The sequence below is a fragment of the Acanthochromis polyacanthus genome, chromosome 16 (genome assembly GCF_021347895.1).
Source record: "Acanthochromis polyacanthus isolate Apoly-LR-REF ecotype Palm Island chromosome 16, KAUST_Apoly_ChrSc, whole genome shotgun sequence".
In the NCBI taxonomy this organism is placed as follows: Eukaryota; Metazoa; Chordata; class Actinopteri; family Pomacentridae; genus Acanthochromis; species Acanthochromis polyacanthus.
Window position 1 is genome coordinate 3,260,839 of NC_067128.1, and position 27,716 is coordinate 3,288,554.

General features: G+C 39.7%; 1 protein-coding gene across 1 annotated transcript in view; it reads right to left on the reverse strand.

The window, feature by feature from the left end:
* LOC110957341 (neurexin-3b) overlaps positions 1–27,716 on the reverse strand; it is a 373,395-nt gene that overhangs the window by 221,260 nt on the left and 124,419 nt on the right. Inside the window, 1 exon segment of the mRNA XM_051936556.1 lies at positions 22,795–23,178. Coding sequence (XP_051792516.1) covers positions 22,795–23,178 — 384 coding nt within the window.

Below are 27,716 nucleotides of genomic sequence, written 5' to 3' on the forward strand. Positions count from 1 at the left end.
TTTAAATCTATAATGCCACAAATATTTCGGCACTAATGCTCCTCCATAGCAACACAGTGAGTCGCTGTTACAGCCTGGGTCACTGAGTTCTTGTATTTGCTGACAAAATAAAACTAAGAGTGACGGAGCTGACGGAGTGATGAATGGTCGTTCTGTACTCTCAAATATTTTGTACACAATGTTATTTCTGCAGTTACATGCTGGCTTTAAGCTGTTAGCTAACACTATGTTAGGTTTTCATAACTCCAGTGATGTCATTGCTAACAGAAACAGATGGAGTAACTTAAGATAGGTTAGCACAGCTTTAGCAACATAAATGAAAAGCATGATCGATGCAACAAAGCATGGCAAAGAGAGTTACATTGAAACTGGAGACATGTTGAGTTATTGTTAATTTCACGTCGTTTTTCTGAAGCTACCTGTCAGCTCAGCCTGCTCCTGTAATGCTGCCTGGCTGTAGCTAGCTTCTGTACTTTACTAAGAGGACCGCAGTGAGGACTGAGTGGAGTCAAAGCTCCATGTGCTCGACAAACGCTGCAAAGACGTCATTCTGCGCTACACTTAACGGCATTTTCTGTGAGAAACTCATAATTAATAATTAACTGAACTTAAAACGTCTAATATTTATTTTTAGACCACTTCAGAACTTGTAAACACGACTTCTTATAAGATGAAGTATTATATTATATGAAGTATATTCTCCAAAGCTGAATGGATAAAGAGCCGAGAGTTCCCTAAACTCATTTCATTAAGTTAATAAGAAATAAATGGAGCATAAAAGCAGACTTGGGGTGTATTGGTCTCACGTTAAAACTACAAATAGATGCTTGTTTTTTTCCTTTTGGGGAGGCAGACATGGTGGAAACTTGCTGTGCATCTTTGTTAAAAGAAGTTGTGGTTGTTTCTTTACACAACAATCAAAGCAATTCCAGCTACGGACAAATGTTAACCTGAATTCAGTCCCTTCACATGTAGACATACAATCTGTCTCACTTCGTCTTTAGATTGACTTTGGCCCAAAATGGCTTCAACAGCTGAGGCTGTAAGTTCTCAATGTCAAATTAGAAAAAAAAACAACCTCTTGAATAAATAAATAATAAATAAAAAGCAAGTCCATCTATAACCACTGTTTTAGTGACTTGTTGATTCAACTTAATATTTAAAGTGTATTGAACTTGTTTTCTCAGGTTCAGCTAATTAACCTCAATAAGTTTTACGCTTTCACAACTCATAAGTTGACTTTATTTATTTATTCATTTATTTGATCAGGAACCATGCAATTAACATAAAACACTTTTGAGCTAATTAATCATCCAAAGTACATTTTTTAAGGCAGCAGGGGAACTTATGTTTCTTAGCTGAAAAAAATTTAAATGATTTGCAGTGTATGGTATGTTGTTCCTGTTGGATTGCATTAGTCATAATATTATCATGTATATTGTGCCACGATGTCAGTATTTCCTTTTTTTTAAATATCACAACTATCATTAATACCAATTCATCACAAAACCTTCAGACCAAACATTAACTAACTTCAAAAAAAGACAAAAAACTCTTTCAAGTAGACGGGAATTCCCAGTTGAAGCAACGACTCTGTATTCATCCCTGAGAGAATCCGCTTTTAAATTACATCTGATTCGCTGTTAAAATATTAATAAGCAGAGCTGTAAAGAAAAACAAGTAAAATAATAAACACTATAATGAACAAGGGCAGCATTTGCTCAATATTTAATCATCTAGTCACACTTTCTTCCTCGTCTTCTAACTCTTCCCTGATTTGGACACACAGTGAACTGCAGAGGAACCCTAAAAATGTAAAACACAACGCTGACACTCGACCCAGATTTAGGAAATAGTACACACTAAGCACTTTGAGGAATGACATCCCCTCCAGACAGCAACAACTCAGGATGAGGTCAGTACACTCACGGGGATTATCAAATATTCCGTCATGCTCAGCCTAAGCAGGGCGAAATGAATCTATCAGGATATCAAAAATCACAAGGGGTAGTGTGGAGTCAATATGAGACAGTAAGCGGTTTTGTGCGTCGGACATATTGAATAGGCTTTACACCGGGATGAGGTAAATCTGCGGAGCTTTATCAACATGTGACAGATAACGCTGCTATCTGAATCCAGAATCTACACATTAAATTTCCAAGTCTGATATTTTTATAAAGGGACATCGTACTGTATTATTTATGCTCGCTATATTTTTCATCACAGCGTCTGAATCATTCGGTGCTGCTGGCTTAAACCCACCGGTGATATAAGTCAAGGAATGGCACTCCTCTCTGGTAGCTTACGCCACCGTAAGATGGATTATTCAAAGCCAAGCGGCGAAATTTGACCTAAAGGATGTTTAAGTTATGATTAACGACAGTTTGAGGTGATTTAGGAGGAGTTAAACTACTGCTTAGGGAGTAGCTACACATATGGGCGCACAAAGGTCTGCAAAAACAAACACAGACAACAATTTGCAACCTCTTAATACATCACATTAACCTTTAGCAGCCGTGTGCACAGATGGTGGAAAAGGCAGCAGACGTTCAGTGTTACCTTTAACCTGTGACAACAAAGAAGCACGTAAACCAACCGGAAGGTCACTTTGCAGGAATGTGCAGCTAGCAGATACAAAAGCATCATTTTTGGGCCGTGTTGGAAGTAAAGAAGGTTAATGCCCCATCAGGGAACAGACACAATCGAGGAACGCTTAAGTTATCAGAACAAAAAGCGCAGAACGATGATTCCTCCAAACTTTCAAAGTGAAAACAGGTTTTTCTTCCGTCGCTTTAGGCCCCTGTGATCATCTGCTCAGAGAATTTCTTGATAAAGTACATTTGATTTATGGTTTTGTCCTTGCTTTGCAGCGTTTCCCAGCATGCCTGTGAATTCTTTTATTCTGTATTTGGCGAGATTGAAAGAAAAAAGATACATAACTGCATTATGTTAAGATTTTACAGGTTCTTAAGATTAACAAGAGACGGAGGTGGTGGTGACTGGAGTCTTGGTGTGTGGGAGGACAGTTTGCTCACTGGTGGCTGTAACAATGAAAGAACAATTAGAGCTGAAACTATCAACTGATCAGTTGCAAACAAAATTCAAGGGCAACTGTTTGATAATCAGTTACTGTAAGTGGAAAAATGCTAGTTTGATGTGCCTCAGTTGGGTCGATTTGCAGCTTTTCACAGTTGTAAACTAAAATCTTTGAGATTTAGGTAATAATATAAACATTTCAAAGGCATTTTTATTATTTTTATTTTACATAAAATAGTTGGCAGATGTACACTGCAGCACTACATGCAATAACCAAAACTGTAAAACTTTAAAATTTGTGTAAATCAGATAAGATTGGGATTATTCTATAGTTTTGTTGTGCGGTTCCTTGAAAGCCTGTTGCACCGGGAGGATTTTGATCCGATTCATTAAACTCCAGCAACAACAAATGAAAAAGCCTTGTACTGCTGTAAAACTGCGTCACATCTGCTACACCTCATGTTTTAGCGTCTAAAACCACTGAGTTCGCAAATTAAACGTACAGCAGCTACCTTTATAGGACTCGAGAGGAAGAAAAAAGCCTTTTCTCCGACACTGCTCCTGACACAGTGGGTGGACACCGCTGTATGTTTTCAGCAAACCCTCGTCACTACAAAGCAAATCCACGCAGTCTAACAGGCGGACGGTTCACTGATTCCTCTAATTTGAACAAGCTTGTCTCACATCTCCTGCTCGTAACCCTGGAACTGATCTCAGCACGACATCTTGAAGGACGTCTCAATGCCTCAAATCATCTCGAGGAGAGAGGAGGCTTGTCGGAGGAGCTGGAATACACAAACCACGATGCAAGTAGTGTTCTTTTAGTGACATGGGTCAGATAGTTTATATAGAGGGGACTATGACTGTTTCTAACTGAGATGGCACAAAAATTCTGATATACGATGCAGGCCAAAAGTTTGGTAGCAAGACCACATTTGGACAAAAAAAAGATCACAGTTTCATTAGTGCAACAAAATAAACATGATTATCAGAATAGATTTCTACTATAATTATCATGTATGTGTACCTGTACTCTTGTTTCTTTCTATCCATTTCTGTGGTAGTTAAAGAAATATGGACACAGCTGAGATTTTTGGGGGGATTTTTGGATGCAAACTCTCAAAAGTGAATAATGCAAACTGTGCTTAGTTTTTTACTTTTTCCCTGAAGTTGTGACTCTTGAAAATCTTCTCAAGTTTAGAATTAAGCCCTTCTTTCCTTTTGTGAACATTTATTCAGCAATTGCCTGCTAACAAACATCAAAGGTAAATTGAGGAAAATGGTGCATATCAATTCAAGTCTGATCCTGCAGTAAATACATCCCAGAATCCAGAGAATTCATACTGTTTTTAATTATTTTTACCTTTTTAAGAAAGACATTGTGAACAGAAACCAGAGGTTGCTTCCAAACTTTTGGCCTGCAGTGTAAACCTCTGTAGGCCATTTTTCTGGTCACTTACTTTTACTATTCACTTAGGCAGACCTGGCTGTCCTGTAGAAGTACACCACAGGGACTCATACTTATACATTTAATCCAAATATATTAATTGATTTAAATGACATCGGGGATATAACTCAGGTTCTGTGAGTCACCCTCTAACAGGCTTCACTACTGCTTGTGTGAGGCGGCCACACTTTAGCCTGAGGTGGCTACACTTCTTTCTAGGCTAATTATAAAGTTGTTATTTAAAATGATCAAATGCACAATCAGACCCTTTATCCTTTAACTGTTTGTGCAGTGTCAATTAGTATAGCTCTTTCCATACAGGCATTTAGAGAAATTCACACAAGCAGTTATGTAAAAGATACACATGATTGATACTACAAACCCTTATTTATCGTACAGTGAGGACAATTGGATTGTTACAGCAGGAAAGGGGATAGTGCAAACATTTTAAAAGATATATATCAGTAGAAAAACACTAACAAAAAATATTAGTTCTAACTGACCAAAGTCCTCTGGATGTGGAAAAATCAATAAGTGCATATGTATCCATGTGTGTGTTAAATAGTATTTTTTTTTAATTGTATGGCATCGGTACATTCTTGTCACATGGTGGCAAATTTGTCTTATTTTGCTGCCTTGTCTCCTTGTTTCATCTAGTGGCCTCCTTCACTCGCATCTCAGGTGAGACAGACGAAGACACAAGGAGAGGAAGCAAGGAAAGGAGTTCAGAATGTAAAAATACGGAACGGAGAAGCTGGAGAAAAGAGAAAGCAGCAAATATGCAGCGTGCACACCAGCAGTGAACTTCAGCACCATCGGGGGGCAGCAAAGTCAAAGACAGTCAGCTGCTGCTGAGGAGGGCTTCTCATTTGACTTGTAAGGAGATGAACAAGGTGGAGATGAGACGGGTGGAGCAAGGGGACGAGAAAGAAGAAGAAAGAGGGGAAAGAAGAAACAACCGCAACGAAGAAGGATCATTAACAGGATAAATCAAAGAAGGTGAGCTGAAAAAGTTTAGATGAAGCTATAAAAAAGCTAATAAGTCAGCATGAAAACAGATGACATTAAGTGAACCGTGACAGGTTCACTCCTTGGAAATCATTCTGCAAAGCAAGTGTCTCTTGTTGCATTAAAGTATTATTAGAAAATGCAAATTCATGCTACTTTGTAAAATGTGCAACCTCAAATACTATTATAAGGCTGATGTACTAACTCCAGTTAAGGAGTAAAGTGGATGCTCCTCTTTTTTTTTCTTTACTTTTTTATCCTCGAAATCAGTTGGTCCCTCTGGGAACCATCCTCCCAGCTGCCGGGAGAGGTTTGGAGACTTGTCAATTTCTCAGATGGCCGAACACTGAAGGCTTGATTTCCTCTGTGTGTTCCCTCTCTCTCTCTTTCTCTCCATCTCTCTATCTCTGTATGTATGAGAGACAGAGTGAGTGGAAAAACCACACAAGAGGAAGCCGGAGAGTTGCATGCGAATGTGTGTTGTGGAGAAAGAAAGATTAAAAAAAAGGACGACTGTAAATGAAATGAGACACAAGATACAGAAAGCAGAGGATAGATGGGCGCAAACACACTCACATCTTTTCCTATTCTGCATAGTGTATCACAATGAGAGCCGGGGTTTACATAACCCAGCACAGCTCCTAAGCACACATTTAATTACAAATGGGGATTAGGGAGCAACAGCATAACGTTCCAAGCAGCGAAAAAACTGAAACGAACAGATCGTTTTAAAGTGCAGTAGGATCTGTTTTTCTCCAGGGTAAACATTGTCAAACAAATCTCTCCACCGCTGCCTGCCTGGCATTTTTAACGATTCAGTCAACAGTTTGTACTTCTCTCCGTCTCGCCATGTATCCACTGCTACCTCAGCGTTTCCACGCACCGTGTGAATCCGTGCAGCCGAGTTGCGTCAGACGCTGCTAGAATAGTGTTCCAGGACAGGAGGCCGACTGTCAGCTCGCCACGAGTCTGTCTTCTGGTGCCGCAGGCAGGAAACACCGTCTTTAATGGCAGGCAACTCAAATCCCCTCAGCAGGAGAAGAGAGGAGAGGACATTTCACTCGACTCCTGCTGCATGTGTTTGGGGAAATTACCACAGCTGGCCAACACGAGAGTTAGAATTCAATCTACACGACCTCCAATCACTTAGGACCTTCTTTCTCTGCACAACCACCATTTCAGCAAATGCAGAGGAAAAGAACAAAAGGATAGTGAAATTAGGGAGAAAAATATTCTCCAAGTCACAATGCTGCAGCTGAAACAAAATTCAGCTTAAAAAGCAAAACAAAACAAAAAAAAAAACACGTGCAGAAGATGCAGAAGATACCAAGCCCATTATTCTGCTCAATTCAACAATTATTCAACTCTGGGAAGCTGTTAAGTGTTGAAAGACGAATGGTAAAAAGCTGAGATGAGGAGTGAATAGAGGCTCGTTGTTGAGGCTGGGGAATGTCTTTTTTTTTAAAAAAAGAAAGAAAGGAAAAAAATGCAGGCCAAGGCATTTTCTACACCCGGCACAAAGCAAGCACGTTTCAGCTTCAAATGCAAAAGGATTAATTTAGCATGCTTCCTTAGGCTGCAAAACAGCTTGAACACAGGCACAGAAAATCTCAACAGTTAGGCTTAGATATGTATATGTGCGGCTGCAACGTAGCATAAGCTATGAGAAAAAGCTAAATGAAAAGAAGCAAATTGCAGCCATGTAGGAGCAAAAAGCCTTAGCAGCACAACCACTCATTTGCGCGCCCTGAAGGTAATTTTTTAACAATCTACGGTGCATTAAGTGCTTCAGTTTGACATTGGCTATTGTAGAAACCCTTTGAAAATTAGGTTTTTTTTTCTGAGACGGAATCCACGGGAAGGCTCCGATGTGTATGTGCTGACATGCACCTATGGTTTCCAAAGGCTCGGTAAGCACTAAAAACTTCAAGCAGTGTGTCAGAGAACCTTGACATATCTATTCTAAACTTAGTCAAACAGCTTGTGGTGTCACAGTGACTGCTGACACGTTTCAAGAAATGAGGACTTGAAAGTGTATAATTTTTTTTCCCCATGAGCAAAAAAAAAAAAAAATACAACATCCATCCTTCATCTTGTTATGGAAACATATCCTTATCTGTTTTTTCCCCCAGCACGTATAGGGACGTCAATCACAATATATGCTTATTAGTTAGATGCCAGGAGGAGAAACAAATATATATCGTGTTGAACCAACGACATGTGTGATTTATCTGGTGACGTGCACACTCTGTGAATAGATAAAATATGAAGTATCGCTGTCTCTCTGGTCACTAACAGTCCCAGACATGTAGTATTATCCTCGCTCTCATACGAGTATGATATAGTGGCATTATGTGTAATGGTGAGTTGCAGGTGCAGCTGCTGCTGAAGCTTCAAATCTACCACCTGCAGTGCACCACAGAGGCATCATGTGCTAAATGATGCGAAGCAGGTGCCACATCCAGGGCCGGTGAGCCTTTACCATGGGTCTTTATGTGAATCAAAACATCAAACGGTATATATTTCAAAGCCAAAAAGTCTACTAAAAATAATTCTCATCAGAGCTGTGATCATGAAGCTCAAATCATATATGAAACTACAATCGCCACATACAGCTGTCGGTTACGAGGCTGATCGCTCAACCGTTATCTCCAGTCGAGCTCCTCACTATCATCGGTCTCCATTGTTAGTTTGTCGTCTCTTTCTATACGCCATCAAAGCCGTTCTGTAAACTCAGCTTCCTTCTCTTTTCTCCATTTTCCTTGTTCTCGCCATCCTCCATTTTCCACCCTCCTTTGTCCTGTGTCTGTATGTACTTGCTGGCCTGTTAGTCAGGGCAGACCTTGAAGTGTCATTTTCTCTGTCTGCTGAGATAAATGTCCCGGCAAAGGGTGCTTATCACCCGTTTACGGTGAGAAGTAGAGCTGGTGAAAAAGGCGAGAGAACGAAGAAGGTGAAAGGGAGTTACAGCACAGCGGCGGAGGAAAAAGGAAGGGTCATAAATGTGTCGAGGATTAATTCTTCGTTTTATCTCTTATTTTCAAAAAAGGGCACCAAAGACAGGAACACAAACACAGAATGTGGTCTAAAATACCTAAAGCAGGAGCAGAGGATGATGAAGCTATTTCAGGTGTGTAAAATGCTTAATCATGATTCCTCAGCTTCTAAAGGTTTCCTCACCTTTCCTACTTTAGGTGCATATCTGCTTTACAACACTGGAGGGGTATGTGGAAGGCTCCAGTTGTACATCTCATTCTATCTCACTATGTGATAATGGCTTTCTCCAAATGCCAACAGCTACGCTGAGAAAAAAAAGAAGAAGAATAGCTGTTGAAAGGTGAGTCAGTGCTCAGTGCATGCTAGTCAGCTGCACAGTTATCAACCTTGAAGTGATGTTCTTTCTTTCTAACCAAATTGTCAGCCGTCAGACGGGAGCTTTATATTACGTACATCGACTGCAAAATCCAAAATGTGACCTTGGAGAAGAGCCACAAACATTCTCGAATTTTTGCATTTTACAATCATAGAAGCAATACAGGCTCTTGAGCTTTATCTCACTGTGATTTATACACTTGGTCGGGTCAAAAGCATACATGTGACATCTGCTTGTATTTCTTGTCGTTTCACTTCAGGTGAATTGAAGCCGATTCAAGTAAAGTAAAAGCAAAAACATCAGAAACCCAAAAAGTTTTCAGGGATAAACAAAGCTTTTATGAGGTAAAAATTAGCCAAGATTGAATGGAACAAAACTTGCAGTTCCTTGAGTAGCCGCTTGATTCTGATTTCTAAAGTGAGTCAATCCCTATAGACCTCCATGTTAAAATGTCCAACTTTACAGATGAAGTAAACATGTTTCCAGCCTGGTACTAAAATGGTTTTGGTCTCTATAGGTAACTTTCCAATTCATGAAAACTGTACAGCAGGTGAATTATTATTCAAGTCACCAGCTGAAACTGTATTAGTGCTTAAAGTCATGCATATTTAAGGGATAGGGTTAGGCTGTATAGGAAACTTATAAATGTAATCACAGGGGATTTGCCCATTTTATATAAACGAAAGGGACAAAAGCTGTTATTAAACTACATGGCAGTTGTGTAACAGAGTTTTCGAGCATCTTCACCTATTTTGCACTTTAAGTTTAGTTTATCTGTTATGGGGGAAATGACTTCCCTACAGTTACTGCAAAACAAGCAGAATAATTTCTAAAAGCATGTTGAAAATCAGACAGTTACGTACAGCTATTTTCTGTCAGACATTAAAAAAGTTCCTTTTGTGGTGTAAACACAACTCTCATGGAAAATTACATATAAAAAGTAGATCTTGATAATCTCCAATTATTCGAACTCTCAAGACACCTCCGCTTAGAGAAAGCAGCTGCACAAATGGTTAATGAGTACAGCTTAAGGTGAGATTACAGATCGTATGAATGTGAGGTAGATTCATATTTTCACTTTATTTCATTTGAATGTGACATCTATCATCAACATGTGCGTCAAAAAAATCTAAAATTATCACCAGCTGTAAAAATATAAAAAAGAGCTGAGTGAAACACGCAGACAGAGCGTTTTCTTCACTCATATTTACAGCATAGCCTTAATTGTACAATAATTTTGTCCGAGTCTTGAGCAGAAGACCCAAGAGCACGATACAAAACACGGGTAGTAAAAGCAAAAAGGTTATAAAAGCCAGACAGGAAAATAAACCACAAGGAGCAGGCTGAGACTGAATCCAAAGTACAGGCAAGGTCTGGAAAATAACAAGATCTGATCGACAGTAGAAACAGAACCTTGGATTTCTAAGGTAAAACCCCCCAAAAAAGAGTCCAGACACTGAGTAGTAGGAGGCTGAGGTGGTGGTCACACAGGGGTTTGCTGTTTAGGAGTAAATCCCCCAAAGTATCTACAAGTGGCAGCCGTGATAAGAGCCTTCTCTGAATGCTTCTTTTCTTGTCTCCTTTAGAGCAGGATACACTAGTCCATTTACAAAAGAGGACAAAGCAATTCCACAACTCCTTGAAGCAGCATCATTCAAAATGATGCACCATCAATGGCCGATACACGCCATCAGCATCTACTACGACTGGATTATGTAACCTAGAGGAAGTGCAGCTGGATATGTCCAATACGTTCTACTTCACCTGCATAATGTCGCTTTTTCCATACGTTTTGCCTTTTTATGCACAGACATATAGTTTTTGGTCAATGAAAAAAGTTATTTCTGAAAATTTTTGAAGTTTTTTGAAACTTTGTTGGCAGTGCTGACGTGCAGAGAGTCAGAAAATTTTGGAAACAAAGAAGAAGAAACCTATGCTGGATTTATGATGGTCTAATTGGTTGCTATGTACTCTCCTGATTAACCACTCCTGACGTACGTCAGTGGGCTTACTGCATTCGCTTCGGTATCTGGCTGGGTAAGTATGTATGTGTGTGTGTGTGTGTGTGTGTGTATGTGTATGTGTGTGTATGTCCGGTCAGATATCTCTGCAAATGCTGAAGCCAGGATGATCAAACTTGGCACTGAAGATCAGTCTAAGGTCCCCTGCTCAGTTGTGGAATTAGAGGTCAGCAGAACAAGTAGGAAGGGATATACGTAGGATGATCAAAATTGATACAGAGCATCATGCATGGGCGTGGTTCTGCCCTCTACTGAGGGCTTGTCTAGTTCTATTATGTGACTACAGCTAAGCAACCAACCTCTTGCTTCCTATTTACACCTGCAAATGTATGTGGCATACATGTGAATCACCGTGTGATTTGCGTTTTTAGTCATGTTAGTATGGACTGAAATTATTTCTGATATTATTCTAAAATGCTTGGCTTGACAAAGATAGCTCTTGCTTTAAAATGTGTTCAAAGATGAAAATCTTTCAGTGTGTGCGTACCTTAAAGGAATGACTAAATAAATGAATGAATAAAAACACAAACTGTACTCGATTTTGCTTTTAATTCGAATTAAAGTTAAGATTTGTTGTTTGATTATTAAAGAAGTATCTACAAAAAGTAAATAAATCAAAGATAACATATACAATATTGGAAAAACTGCTCTTGTCATGTACTGCATAGGACTCATGGACTAAATACAGAACATGTACAGCCTGGTTTGACGTATGGAATAAAAATCATATGTGGCAGGAACTGGTACCTGACCTTCAAACATTATTCGCACAAAAGCAACCTCACAATCGTTCAAGGGGCTATGAAAGGGCTCGAGGGTTAAGGGGAGGCTTTCAGAAAGATGACGCTTTTTTTCCCTCAGTGGGTAGGAAAAGGCATTTAGACAAGCATTTAAATGATGCCACTCTAACAGTGTTAGAACCAGTGATTAGCATATCTGAGGAACCAAGCTCATCTGAATACAAATGGGTTTGGAGTAGATTATTTTAAAAGATATTAAAAAGCTTATCAAATTGGATGCGGAGATGGTGCAGTGGGAGATTCCAACCATCTGCAACCAGATTTTGTCTAATAGCCTCCAAACATTTTAACAGGAGACTAATCACTGTGCAGTTATTCTTCAGGACTTAGCCATAGCCTGTTATTGTTGTGGTGTTAGTACACAGAGATGAACTATAATGGTACATATCAACTTTATGATTCTATTTTTTTGTCTGTGCACTTGCTGCAAAATCGTATTTTCAAACTCCTTCAAAATAAAGCTTTTTACATGAAAGTACGGCATTTTTCACCTTTCCAAGCACAATCTAAAGGTACAAGAATATAACGTCATTGCCAGGTAGCATAGTTTCATGTAGGAGGGCGTCAAACATCAGTTTCAGCTAATCTCTGTTCTGCAATTACTACCCATGATTAAACTGTAAAAGCCATGTGGCAACCCATTATTTCACTGCCACTATGAATGAACATTGAGCGAAATGAGCAAGTAATTGCACCATGTGTGCGTTTCTGGAGTTTCTGTCTTTGTGAGAACTGCCATGATTGATGTGATTAAGACGTGTGCGAGTTTAGGCCGAGATATAATGGAAAAAAAAGGAAAGAAAAGTTGCCTGAATGCAAAAATGAGGAGCTTGGACTAATAAAATGTCTTCTAATCAGTGATTTTTTAAAGAGATTTTAAATCTCATGAATGAAACAATGTGCTTACAAGTGGTGCTTTTAAGTATCGCCTGTAGTGCAAACATTAAGAAACAGGAAGTCGGCGCTGTAATGAGTGATGTCACCGATCTGCGGTGGACACACTTAACAGCTCAGGCCTGCAGCCATCACTACTCCTCTCCTATTGACAGTAGGGAAAACACAGGCACTTACTGTATGTGGGCGGTGGCATCTTGTCAGGGAAAAGGCAATATGCATTAGACACAATCCAATCTGTCTCCAGTGGATTGGTGTGTGTGCTCCCGACCAAGTTCGATTGTGTATTTGTGTGTGCGGATGCAGCGGAAAGACGGAAAGAGGAGAGCCTCAGTGGGATCGCTTCGGCGCTGGGCTGGCACACCGTCAGACAAACACACTTCATTACAAGCCTATTTACCTGATTAACTGGGCTACTTTATCAGCTACACAGCACTCTGCAACACACGCCTGTCAGCAACACCACGGCTCCCTAAAAGCTCCCACACCCACACAGATAGACCAAACACAAAGCTGCACTTACTGACTGAAACGAGGCCTTACGACGGCATTCTCCTCAGCGGATGACATCTAATGTACCTCCCTGTAGTCTTGAATTAATGTCACCCTCTTACAAGTTCGACTCAAATACGACCTGAATAATCTGTTGTACTTGAGTCTTCCTTATGGGGGAATAACATTTGGGTATCCTTTTCATGTAATGGAATGTAACAATCAAAAAGGAATAGAGCCTGGAGCCGTCTCCCAAAGACGAGAGAGAGAGAGAGAGAGAGGACAAAGCCCACCTTGGAACATTATCATTACAGGAGGGTAATGATTTCCTCTCTCTTTGCTTTCTGTGGATCTGACTGCAGGCTATCCGAGAAGAAAATCATTTCTCAGCATCATTTCTTTTTTCTGTTAAAGCACCACACCGAACTGAACCTGCATGCCTGATTCAACCCAATTAGACATATCCCACGCAGATGGAGGGAAGTTGTAAAAATAACCTTTTTCGCAATTTAGCAAATGATTAAAGCTGGCACAGCGAAAAGACAATAAAAACAGTTTAACAACATAAAGAGGTGATAATTTCGCATTTCCACATTGAAGATCATTCTGAGGGCAACAGTGCGGAAGGGCAACAATTTCCCTTTAATCCGTGTTAGCTTAGTCCTCTTTTTTCTTCTTTGTCATGCCTGCTGGGTCTACACCGAGCCAGATTTGAATCCAGATCTCAGGCAGGCAGGTTTTTGGCAGGGATACACTCCCAGTCACAACCCGAACCAGCGGGGTCCATCAGGGCCAGGACCTCGGTATTACACACCTGCAAGGGGCACTGGCACTGCAGCAGCATCATAAAAAAGATGTTTTTAATCATGCAAAAGGATGGAAACATATGCAGGGTGAAGACACAGAAACATATGGTCACACGAAAGCTGGGAATGATGATATTCATTGCTTTTTATACATCATATTGCACATCCCCGTAATATAAACACAAACAGCGTCTGGCTCCCATGCTGACAACACATCTGCTCGAGCGACGCCACAGCAGACCTCTGATCACAGGTGCTGTCATGTCTCATGGGCGGGGTTAAAGTAGACATGCCAAACAGCCACCTCATGTGTGAACGTGGAGGAGGGAAGGAATAAATGGGAGATCTAGAAAGCAAACGAGACGCAAGAAGAAGGGAACAAAAAAAAAAAGAGCTGAGAGACATGAATCATCAGTATACTAAACTTGGCACAGATACCAGGTAGAAAACACAGAGCAGACGGGAGTGCTGTTGTCTGTTAGTTGTCGCCTGGTACGATCTTTGATCTTCTCAAAACAGTCTAAAATATCTGTCAGGTTGCATTTTCGTTCTGGTAAACAGAGCAAGAAAATTGCTGGCTTTCTTAGCTCCCAGTGGAAGAGGAGGAATTACACAGAGCAACGTGCTCCATTCAATACAAATCTGATGAAATCATCCGGAGACTTTAATTTCTGATGATGCCATTATTTGAGTTCCAAAAATATCACGAGTAGAAAATATGCTGAAACTGCTTCCATGGGAGCTGGGTTTTCTCTAGGTAGAAAAATCAGGAGTGGAGCACGAGCAGGAGGTTTGGCACTTCCATCGTGGTTGGAGTAAAATTCCAGAGAGACATAATGTGTCTTCTAAGTAATCAGTGCTATCAGAAACAACAATAAAAGCAGCCTATATCAGGGATAGGCTGATAAACCTTATTTCATGCTGACCAAAATAAAGTGAAACTGATAATTAGATGCTGATCTACATAGAAATTTTTCAGGGGCAATACCAAATATTGGTAATCAATAAGATTAATAATTGATCAGTGGCACCACTATAAAAAATATAATGCTGCACTCAAAAGAGCTGGATAAAATATCTAAAGGATCTGATAAACACAGAGGATACAAATACCTCCAATGTATGTTCTTGTTGTTCTATTGATATTTTATTATCTACACTGCAAAAAAAGCCAGTAAAAGTGTTTAAAATCTGGCTGCAAGGATGCCAGAAAATACATCAAAAACGGGAAAAGTATAGGGCAACTATTGGTGAAATAATACAGCTAAACTGTCTAATGTTACGGCTACACATTGGAACATAACAAATCACAGTTAGTAAAAACATAGATCTTTGATGTGATCATTATGTAAAGTTCTGGACAGTTTTTCCCCCCACAGTCAACATGCTACTTTTTTCTGTGATGTTACTAGCTATAATCTGTAATTTAACAAAACAGGAAAAACCTGTAAAAGTTTAATAAAATTTTTAAATTGTACATATTTTTTTTCTTTCAAATAATTCAGAGTTTCTGTAAAATAATGTTTGTTTGTTTTTTTTGCAAATTTAAATACTGAAATCAGTGTCATTTTATGGTCAAATATAAACGAATGAATCACCATTTGTGAACTTAAAGATTTTTAATGTGGATGTTTTGACCTGTTTATTTTTGACCAGTAACAAGCATATTAACATTTTATTATCAGTGATTTACCAAAGGAGGGAAAACCAGCTGTCCAAAAACAATTTCATTTTTTAGAGTTCAATTTATTTTAATTTTTTTTATATTTTTGAAAGCATTGCTTTTCATCATGTCTCCTGTAAGTCTTTGGCAAAAATATCTCTACAAGGTCAGGAATTAAAATGTAGTGGAGAAAAAGTAAAATTTATATACTACTACACCATGGTTAATTGTTAAATTCAGAACCTGAACTCACTCCAGGTTGCTAAACTCCCACCATAGTTTGTAAGAAACACACAAAGTCGAAATCAAACAAGTCTAAATCAAACATGGGGGCTGCGGGAGAGTCGCAGCTGATTCTTCAATAATTTACATGTTACAGGTTTTTCTTTTTTCCCCCAAATCAGAGGTAGAACTTCCTCCTAGTCCTTTGCAGTGCATCTTGATGCCAAAACATTTTGTTCCCTCCACAACTTTGTTCTTAAAGCCTGTTCTTTACTTTAGTCACATTTCATGATTTCCACGCCAGTACAAGAAAGTTTGTGTGCTGTAAAGCGAAGGCTTCTTCTGTTGGGACCAGATGGATGATGAAAGACAACCTCTATCTCTGAAGTCTTTTTGGGTCTGTATGTGTTTACATGTTAACCTAAATAAACTGAAACTCTGAGCTGTGAGCTGTTAGTGTTCAGCTGCTAGACCACAGGACGCTGGCTGGGCTCCCACCTCCCAGCTTGACTGAAGAAAATCACAAGAGAAGAAAAAAAAAAATTCAGCAAGTTAGTGTAAGCTGCTGCCTGTGGGTTGTGTAGCTGCAATGGAAACTGTTAGTGAACTGCCTCGAAACAAGCACAAATAATTCCTCCACCGTTACCCACAAATACGTGTCTTAAAGCCACAATTTTGGATTAATTTTTAAATATTTTGTTGACTTGGCCAGTTACATGATCCCAAGAATTTCTAAGATGCTCAAACCTTGAGAAATACATAGTTTTATTCAATGTAAAGGTGCATATTTATTGCCTGACAATGCCATGATATTACCATTAACCCCTATAGTTGGGGAAACATGGCAAACACCGGAAAAACGAAGATGCTATTTTTGCTGCTAGCTAGCCATTCTAATGTTTTTATTCAGTGTTCTGCTTGTATTTTTCTCTTGTGATTAAGAATCAACCTGAAACGCTTAAAATGAAGCCAACATGCAAGTTGCCAAAAATCTGCAGGTTCTTAAATGGCCACTTGAGGCTGGCTCCACAAGTGACTCCCATGTTGAAATGGCCAATTTTAAAGCAGAAATAAACACATTTACTACCTGGTACAAGACAAGATTTGGTCTCTACAGCTAAGTTTACTGTTCACGAAAACTGTAGGGGGGTAAACTTTTATGTAATTCCCCTATTTAAGTTGTAATAAAGCCTAAAGTTTGTAGTTGTGTTTTCCCGAGCATACCTGACTAACACTTGAATATGTTATGTCGTCTGGGAACATAATTTCTTCCTGAGTCACATAAGGTTTTTTACCAACAACCAGAGATCCCATGATGCCACACTACTTTCTTCCCTTTGTTGTCAAACCACAGTTTCTGTTATTGCTTTGATAACTAGTGTCAGAAATTATATACTGTGCTGCCAATGATCGGTCAGAAATGTAAAATACTGCATGTAGGAGTATTATTTGCAGTACAGTGATAACAGGAGTGACTGCAGCAGTATCAATGCATAAGTACAGTCTGTCTAGTTCACTAGAGCAGAAACTTGCATGTATTGATTCATACGACTTGGTCAGCTTTGCTAATACGGGCCTCTCTCTTCAGGAGTTCATAGATAGACCTGCTGATGAAATGTGACAAATACTTTCAAAGCCTTCCAAGGAAATCCATTGGAATTAAATAATGTCACAAAAAAAGTGTAGGTCTGATTTCACCAAACTGTTGTGAACACAGACACACAAAAAGAACTTATTTACATTCCAGCAGAAAGTCACCAGCAAAGGCCAAACATTGTAATGTAAATGTATAACCTTTGTTACACTCCCTGGGAGAGTGCCGATCCCTATCACTTCACCCCTTGTCTCATCATACAAGCACAACTCTCTGTTGTACCGTATAGCGGGCTGGAGATCAATAGCAGGCGCCATGTGTGAATACATCTCAGTGGTTGTTTGATATTGTCACCAGGGAGCTCCAGGGCCTGCTTAAAAGCATGGAGGAGAAGTAAAATAAACTCTTCTACCAGCATGACGAACACAATCCCATTCGTTCCAATTCATTTTGAAGAAAAAAAGAAAACAACACATGCTGTTGAAGCACAACATTTCAAATCAAAGGGATATCCTAATCTCAAGGGCTACTGTTTTCTAACCACATAAGAATTAGCTTCAGATATATTCTACTGTGAACTGTAATGCTAATAATCATTAGAGAATACAGATGCTAATGAGATTAGACTAATATGTAAATTCAGTTTGCCAACATCAAGACCTTGTGCCATTCTCAGCTGAGTAAAACAATCAGGATGAAGGCAGATAATCAGAAAAAAAGTGTTCAGTTCAGTAAGATTGTATTCCCAAGTGATGTGAGGATAGTAAAGGGACTCGCTGAAATAAAATCTTCCGCCTTAAGGGAGCGGTACTGAACTGTCTTCATTCCAGTGGCTACATGTCAAAGCTCTCAATTTACTGCCCGGTCTTCTTTCCGACCCCTTTACCTGTGGTCGCAGGCTCTGGGTGGTGACCGAAAGAATGAAATCGCTGACACAAGCAGCCCTAGATGAGATTCCTCGGCAGGGTGGCCTCGCTCTACGTGAGGAAGTGAACAGCAAATCGAGAGGGCTTCGGCATCGAGCCGCGGTCCCCCTGAACTAACAGGAGCTCTAGTGGAGGTGCTTGAAGCTATTCATGCCAGATCACAGAGCAGACCAGAGCATACTGGGGGGATTACTAATCACACAAGAAGAGATGGATGAAGAACATCTCGGAAGCATTAACTCCTCTACGTTGGTAAGTGTTTAAAAAGGCAAGAGAATAGATGACAGATGGGCCAAGTGTTCTCAATAAGATTCCTGGTGTGAAAATTTCAGGGAAAAAAATGGTAAAATTGAAATTCAACCTAAATCTGAAGAAAACAGCTGCTTATTGACCATTTAAAGGCATATTCAGGACATGATTGGGTTGGTTGAAGTAGGGATGTCACAAGAACCGATAGTTCAGTACCAAGCCAAAATTCTTAGAACATGATGGTACTTCCTATTCCTATTGTACTGTAGCTGCTAAAGGTACCATAGATGCCATATGTAGTGGAATTAGCAGAAATTAAATTATGTTTTCTTGGCAAATGCACCAACTGTGCATGCAGTCACTTTGTCAGATTTCTTTAACCTCTTATTAACGTCTAATTAACTGGATTTTTTAACCCATGTCTTTCTGTTTGGAAGTGTCTCCGGTTCCTTGCCATGTTACCTCTGCTAATCAGTGCTTTTATAGTTTGCACCAGAGAGCAGCTATATCATGCCGAAGCCAGTTAGCATGAAATTCAGAGCGGCAGCGACAGTGACAGGCATCCCCATGGAAGCTGATGGTAAAGGCGCAGAGAATATGGAGGGGAATGAAGCAATGAGGGAAAATGGCAAGTCCAACGAGGATGGAGATGCATAAGATACAAGCCAAATCTCTCTTCGGGCAACACAAGATCTCTGCACAGTAAGGTGGACGAGCTAACAGCTCTAGTGAGGAATCAAAGAGACTTCTTAGAGTGTACTGTCATGTGTTTCACAGAAACATAAGGACAAGAAAATACTCCAGATCCCATCAATATCAGCGACAGCTTTCAGGCAGGAGTAAGCGTGCAGAAGGCAAACAAAGAGGCAGAGGGCTCTCTGGTCACATTACCATGAAGTTTCTGAAGCTTACATGTTCAATTTTACAGCTGCTGAGCACACGCTTCTACACGACCACCTCCACCATCAGAAGTTACTGTTTTTGGTACCAAATTTGGTATCTCTAAAAATGGAATTTCAATAGTTTTGGCACCAGCTACTAAATTTCCAGTTAGATTACAAAAAATTTAAATGTCAAAGTCGACACAGCAGAAGCCAAGATAGTAGATCCTACACTTCCCACAATGCAATACAACATTACAAGGAACTACAAATTTTGTTTCAATCAACTCTTGTTTTCCAGTGTATGACCTAGTACACTATCCTTTATGTGTACAATGGGAGTATCCATTTAACATGTTCTGATTATTAATATATTGATTTTCAGCTCAACTGTGTGTCAGAAAGTTGAAACAATTTCTACCACCATGAACCGTACAACTCCGAGCAACTAAACGGACTAGCAGAGATTGTATTATTTCAGCATTTCAACAAAGAAGCTCATATCCAGAGGCATGTGTTCAGTCATGACAGCATTAGCAACATCAGCACATTTCATCACACCTCAAGCTCACTGTGCAAAGTGAAAAAATCAACTGCTGAACAGACTGAAGCTTTGTTCTACAGCTCCAGAACCCGGAGGGCAGGCCTGCCAGTCCCATGGGTTATCACCCAGCAGCAGCAGCAGCGCTCACTGATCGTGGAGACGTGACCGTTCGGAGACAGATGTGTGGGAAGAAACGGAACTGGACGGCGGAGGAAGGATGTGAGGGTATGAAACGTCAGGAACATGCAACGTAATGTTTTCTTCTTGTGGGTGGAAGGTCAATGAGGCACATTTGCTCTGTTTGAGTGTTTCTTCGCCCCTACGCTGCCGCCTTTACAGCAGCCTTCTTTCACCTTTGGCGCAGATACAGCATCATTAGAGTGTATACTAAAATAGGCAACAACAGACAGACCAAGACAAGGTTAACTGCATCAGACAGCCAGCTCCCAAAATCTGCTCCCACTGCAAATCAACTTTTGCAAACACCATATATGGCCATCCATTTTGAACATGTGTCTCTCTGTGATCTTCGTAGAAGAGCTACTTCATGATTCCTTCTCATCGAGTGCATGTAAAAGACAGACACAGCCTCAGGGTTTGTAAAGCAAAGCCAATGTAGAAGTGCTTTAAACCTGTACTTTTTGCTCAAGGCCAGCAGGGAGGTTGCATAAAGAAGCCTGTATAGAAGTCAAAGAGAAAATGACCCTACTTCTGTTTGATTTGTTACCTCAGTAAACATTTTTCTAATGAGTTTAGACAGCAAACAATAACAGTCATAAAATCACCAGATTTTAAAAGGAAAAAAAACATGAAAATGCAATTTGGTGTATAAACACCGATGACAGTTCAAAGGAACTCAAGTAAAGGCTCTCAGATAAAAATATGTTTTAAGAAGGGACCTAAAAGAGGTCACTGACTCAGCCGACCTGATTTCCTCGGGCAGATTGTTCCAGAGCCTCAGGGCTTCTACTGCAAACACTCTGCCCCCTTTAGTTTTCTGGAACAGAAACAGACCTCTGCTCTGAGGATCTCAAAGTACGTACCGGTGTGAATGGCACTAAGACGTCAGAGATACGTCTGGGAGAGAGGCCATCAGGGATCTTAAACAACATCAGTGAAATCTGTCCCAGAACATGCTGGGAACTGCTTCTATAGAGGCTCAAACAGGAGTGATGTGATCGTGTGTCTTGCTTCTGTACAGTCTGGAGCTGATCAATAGTTTTACTGGTCCTGGCAACTAAAATGGCCATTGCAGTAAGGCAGTAAGGACAAGATAAAAGCCTGTAAAATGGTCCCCGTGTCCTTAAAAGTTAAGATAGGTCGTATTTTTTTAAGTATATGTTTAAGGTCTCACTCAATAGTTTATCATCTCAGTTGCTAGTTTTAAGTCTCCTTCAATACATCATTACATTTATTTCATAAATTACAGTGTAATTTAGAGGAAAAATAGACAAAGAAACTAGCTACATGTGCAGGCTTGGCTTCCAACTGATTGAGAAGTTGCAGCGAGAGCTCTATGTCGATGGCCAAATGCAATACTTGAGGTTTCAGTATGGTTGTCACATCCATCTTTTATACACAGTCCATGTTCCTTCTCAGATTTTAAGCTACAGTCTCAACAACGCAGGAGGTAACGAGTTTCAGTCTCCACCTGAATGTTTTCTCCACAAAATGGTGTGTAAATCAGGCCTTCTTCGGCGTAAGGTGAATGTTAAAATTCTCTTTTGGCTTTGTTAACTGCACATTATCATCCCACCTCCTATACTCTCACGCTTACTGCAGGATGTAACAACCTACCCTCCAGATGCTCATTATTCCTCCTACAAGTACAATCCTTTACAGACCTCAGGTTCTTATGAAAGCACTTACAGCCCTCCACTGAACCCCCCAAAAATCTCTGTAAAATAGTGGAAGAAGTGGAGAACAATCTTAACAATAGTCCGATAACATACTCTCCCACAGCTTGGAGTGTCCCTATCTCTGCCGTCTCATAAAAAATGTATGCGCCCGAGCTCTTAAAACTCAGACACGGAGAGCCCATTTCACCAGCTGGGAGAAGTTCAATTCTCTCTAGAATCTTCCCGAGCAAAGAAAAAAAAAGCTTCGAAAGCCACTTGGCAGAAAAGTGAAATCCTATTAAATCTTTCAGCAAAGCTTCCATAAATAATGTGAGGCAAGTGTCCCAAGTCACACTTCTGGCTGTCTGCTAAAACAGAGCGGTGTCCACTTTCTTAGAAAAGCTATTATTAGCAGAAAGCAGCTAAATCTCAGTCACTTTTGAAGGGCAGAAACGACACTTCAAGTTCCTTTACCACATTTTGCATCTTGTAACATGTACAGACATGTCATCTACAGGGTGGGCCATAAGTTTCCATACACAGGAACATGTATAATGTATATTTTTGTATGTTTCAGATACCCGAGAAGATGCGCTATGTTTGGGGGCACTTGAAGGCCACGGTGTATCAGGTGAAGATATGAGAAATAAATCATCTCAAGGAACGTATCACCAACACCAATACAAGTATAACTTCAGCTGTGCTAATGCAAGTTCATCAACAGCGAGAAACATGTATTAATATGTGTTTTTGAAACAGTGGTAATCACATAGAGCACATTATATAAATACAAATGGTTGTCCAACATAAAACGTTTATTTTTCCTATGTATTGAAACCTACGGTCCATCCTGTAAATGTAGCCCAACACTGTTCCATAAGATTGCTGGTAAAATAGAGTTTCCTGACCTTCTTTAAAGGTATTCTACTAACAAATCAATAAACTTTCTGGCAGATTCTACCACAAAGGGCATGGAAAGTGACAAAAAAAGGAATCTTACCTCTTTCGCAGGTACTATCCCAGAAGCCAGTTCCTGTACAGTCACAGATGAAGCGGTTCCAGCCCTCCTTACAAGCCCCGTTGTTCTTGCACGGGTTGCTGTCGCACTGTTTCCCCGTCACCTTGCTACACGAGGACTTGATGCCGGTCATGTTCTGTGACTGGGCTATCTGCCGGATGTCCTTGCTGCGTCCGTCGATGAACAGATCCCGGACGCAGCCCACGTAGCCGTAGTTGAGCATAGCGGTCCAGAGCTCGGTGGGGAGAACCAAACCGACCCGGTTGTCGGGCAGACCCCCCAGGTAAAGGTCCCCCTCCAAGTCCAAGATCTCATTTTCCCCGCTGGCTGTGAAAGGGGTCCGACGGCTGTTTACCGAAATGATGCCTGGAGGTGGAGAAAAAGCAATTATTGTAAAAACGTACATGTCAACATGTCATGCAGTCAAACACAAAAATAATACTATTACTACAAATGTAATTTGATATGTCTGTAAACTCATCTGCACCTACTTATGTACTTATGTCATTTGTACATTCTTATCCGTACATTTCTGTATCACTCTTGTATATTCCATTGGTTCTTATACCCTAATATTCTGTGTTGTCTTATTGTTTTGCCTTTTCTTGAATATACATGCTGCTGTAACAACCTAATTTCTCTCTGGGGATTAATAAAACCATCTAAGTCTACAATGAAAATGAATAAAAACTGCCAGTGGAATGAGATAATGTTACTTGTTTCTTGTCAGTGTCATACTCTGCTATTTAAGCAATCTGTCACATTTTGCTTGCTGCCAAAAAAATAGCTTTTGCAGCTGCTAAAATCCTGAAATAACAGAAACTCCACTGAACACAAGTGACATTTATTGCCCTCTATTTACAGCACTTGGAACTTTTCAAAGAGACTGACAGCCCTCTTTTTTTCCCAATTCATCAAAGCGAGGATGAAGGCGAAAATAACGGATGTTTGGTGATTTTCTTTGTACCCAAAAAGTTCTAACAAAGTGGAGTTAGGCAGCATGGCGGCACAAGTTGTGAAAGCAGCTGAGAGAAATAGCTCGGCGCTGAAATGTGGTCTGAGTAGGTGGAGGTACAAAACCTATGTTTGGCAGCCAAAATTGCACTGATCACTGACGTTCTAACACTCTCTGCAGGAGGAGTCACACAATCAGGGAATAGAGGGCAGGAAAAAAATCAGACAGGGAAAAAAACAACAGAAGCTTGCATCCAACAAAACAACCACTCTGCTGGCACAAGGTCACTGTGTATGTCACTATCAACACCAGAAACCACGCAGTCAACACTTGCACAGTTTCATAATTTATATACACTCACAGGCCACTTTATTCGGTACACCTGTGAAATCTAATTCCACTCAACCAAGCAGCTCGGCCGTAAATCCTACTTTTACCAAGCTTCTGCATTTCCAGTTTTTGCAGACGCTGTGAAAAAGGTGATAATTCTACTTTTTATTTATTATTGAGTTCTTAGAGGGTGATGATTAATATTCATTGCAGATATATAAGAAATTGAAAGATGTTATATTACCTCATCATTTAATCATTTTCTGTCATCGAGCGTATCTTACATTGCGGACAAAGCCGGAGAAATATATGAAACATTAAAAATGGAGGTTTTATTGAAGCTGAGGAACGGAAATGTCATTGTGGGTCCATGTTTATGGAACTTTAAAGCAACATGTTCACAGTGTATGGCAAAATCGCTCATTCATGGCATGAAACAAAGCAAAAAAAAGCTTTGTAAAAGTAGAATTTATGGCTGAGCTGCTGGATTAGATTTCACAGGTGTACTTAATAAAGTAGTGAGAGTTTATTTTACACATCCCAATATGGAGTCACAAATTACTCGAAGTATATGGATGGATTTAAAGGTTTAAATTCACTGCGATGAAGCTGATTTGATCAGATTTATAAATATATAACCAGAAACTAATTTGCAAAAAGGGAGAAACACAGTTGCCACCAATGTACACCTGTATTATCATGAATTCAAATCAAGCAAGGATCGACAGATTATCCAATCTGACTTTCAGTATTTGCTTCTGTATTTCCAATAATTAAAAACAAAATGAAAAATGTGCAACTTTGGCTCAATATCCCGCCCACAGCATAAACTGATTGGCCCTGTATCACGAGTAATCAAACATGAACCAATCGCCACAAAGGGTTAAAAATTCTAAAGTTCCCTTCAGTTACATACATTTAATAGAATAGAATCAAATCAATTAAGTCTTTTGTTGGAGTTTGTGTTATTTTCAATTTTGACACATTTTCATCTTTAGTACAAATACATGTTGGTTCCAAACATTACTTATTGATCTGCTGTGTTACCAATAATTGCTACTGACCCCAAAAAGACCATTTAAATCTACAGCTGTATTTTAATATAAAAGCTATAGTGACAGTTTACAGTTACCCAAAGACAAAATCCTTATGTCTGATCTCCACTTATCATCAACCCCATATAGTACATGCTATGCCTCGTACTTAACGTGTATTATTTGCTAAAGGTTGATTTTAGCATCATTTATTTTCACTTGACAGCCTAAAGGAATGCAAAAACATTTTTAAGAAGTAATCATTGCATACCAAAAATTAAAAGCACATGACTGGAATCGGGTATGGCCTCTAAATTAGTGACAGGTCCTTCAGCAAACAAGATAACTACACTCTAGTTTGCTGTTGATGTTTTGTTTACATCAGGGAACACGGCAGGAAAACAAGCCTTTTATTGAAATTCACTTTAACTAATCACCTCAAATTATTTAGAGTAACTTTAATAAGTCATTTTTTTTCAATTATATATGCAAATCTGTCTTTTTTATGACCTAAAAATTACAGATTCTCTCTTTGAATATTAGCGGTTAATTACAGCAAAGAAAACAAACGGATGCATTAGCTTTCAGCTCGTCTCTATTTTTGCATTATTACTTTTACCTGCATCTCTTCATCAGCCCTTACTGGAGGCGAGGAAATGGAAAAGATCACTCTTTCCACAAAGTCCAGATTTACCTTGCACTATAAAAGTGTTCTCACATGATGTTATATTCACCTTGCAGCCAGAGAGAGGTCCTCGCTAGAGTTCTATGTGGACGGGAAATTTAATTCACTCGCAACTCCCATTAACATTTCACTCAAGCCACAAGTGTGATTATGGCTGTTCTTAACCATCCCTCAGTCTGGTATCCATATATCTGTCTCATTCCTCTTTTTCCCTGTGAAAATCCTACTTTCCGCTCTGCTATCGCACTGGGGGCTGTGCTGGTGATTAATCAAAGCAGCGAGCTCTGACACGCGGCTAAATTGGCTGCTCTAACCTGATATATAACACAGGCTGTAACGCCGACTAACACAAGCCAGTTCTCTGGAGGATCTCACCTTAATGCAGAAATTGTGTTGGGTTTGGAGCTCAAGGCAACGCAAGTTTTCTCACCCCCTTTCTCTAATACAATCTTCTTCTAATACTTTCTGTGTGTTTGGCCATGCTTTGAGGTCAGAGGACATACGGATGGTAGGAAGCAAAGGGGGAACGGACCGCATAGTGGCTATCTGGGAAGAGCTACGACTTCATCCTGGCAATAAATCATCGCCGAAATTAATATATTGAGGAAGTTTATATCATCCTGGCTGAAATAAGTGCCAGCGTAGATGTAACTTTAATTCTTACAGCTGCTGTGAGTCCTTTGCAAGTTTACAGTGTTGCAGTATTGTAGCATTTCGATGAATCTAAACTATTTCAGTGCAATCGTAGCAGCAGCATCAATACTGGAGAATCCTTGGAGAGATAAGCTGTCATGAAAATCAATTACATTAACCCTGTAAAACACACTGCTGCAGAAATATAACATCAGTTTTATTTTTTTAACATTATTTCCTAATACATCTATCTATCTATCTATCTATCTATCTATCTATCTATCTATCTATAGTCTTTATTAATATTGGACTGATTAAACAACATAAAATTGTCTTGTAGGTGTGATATGGGGACTCTTAAAGTAACACCTGTGCACATTTTTTCAGCCCTTACAGTCTAAATATCTGTCAGATGTAAAGTAAAAGCTGCTGTCTTGTATTTCTCTGGACTGCATTTTCTTAATGTTTTCAATTCATTTTTGCAGTTTAACAGGAACAGGTCTGCTCGGCTGAATTACACACAAATTAATACGATGCTGATTGACATGACAGCTGAGGTAAAATGGAGAACGGAGATCACAGGTCAGCTTTATAGGATTTTAATAGGCCATTCAGTTTAATTTTGTCAATTAAAACTATTGGAGACTGTGTACAAACTGATGTATGAGTCTGATAACATTCTATTAAATCAGAATCAGATCTAGCAGAATGTGAGTGTCTCTCTACAGACTGAAAGCTGCTGGAAACTGTCAGACTTTTATTGCAGCTTTTTGTCTTTGCTGCCTGCTGCTGCTGCCTGCTCTCGTACGCTTTCCAGGCGAGATGCTGTTCATCTCAGACAAGCCTAATAACAGCGTGCTAGAGGAAGAGTCGGGATAGTCTGAGGGATTCATCCTCTGATGACCAGGAATGTCTGTACAAAATTTTAAGGCAGCTCACTACTTTAGTCTGAAAACGCAAACTAAGCATTGGTTTCAAGCTTTTAAATTGAAAACATTGCTCTTCAAAGGTAAATACAGAATAATAATTTTAAATTCTAGATGTTTAACCACGAGTTAACCAAGAAAACAATTAATAATCGTCATTGTCATAACCATTACTTCAAGTTTCCTGCAGGATTCTATCCAGTAAGAGCAAGCAAATTCCCTGCAGCAACACAATAAAAAATGGTTTTCTTCACACTGTATTTTCGGATATAACATACAGTTACATTCTCTTATTTCTTTCGTTTCTGTTTGGAACTGTTAGTCAGTTGCTTTGTCAGGTC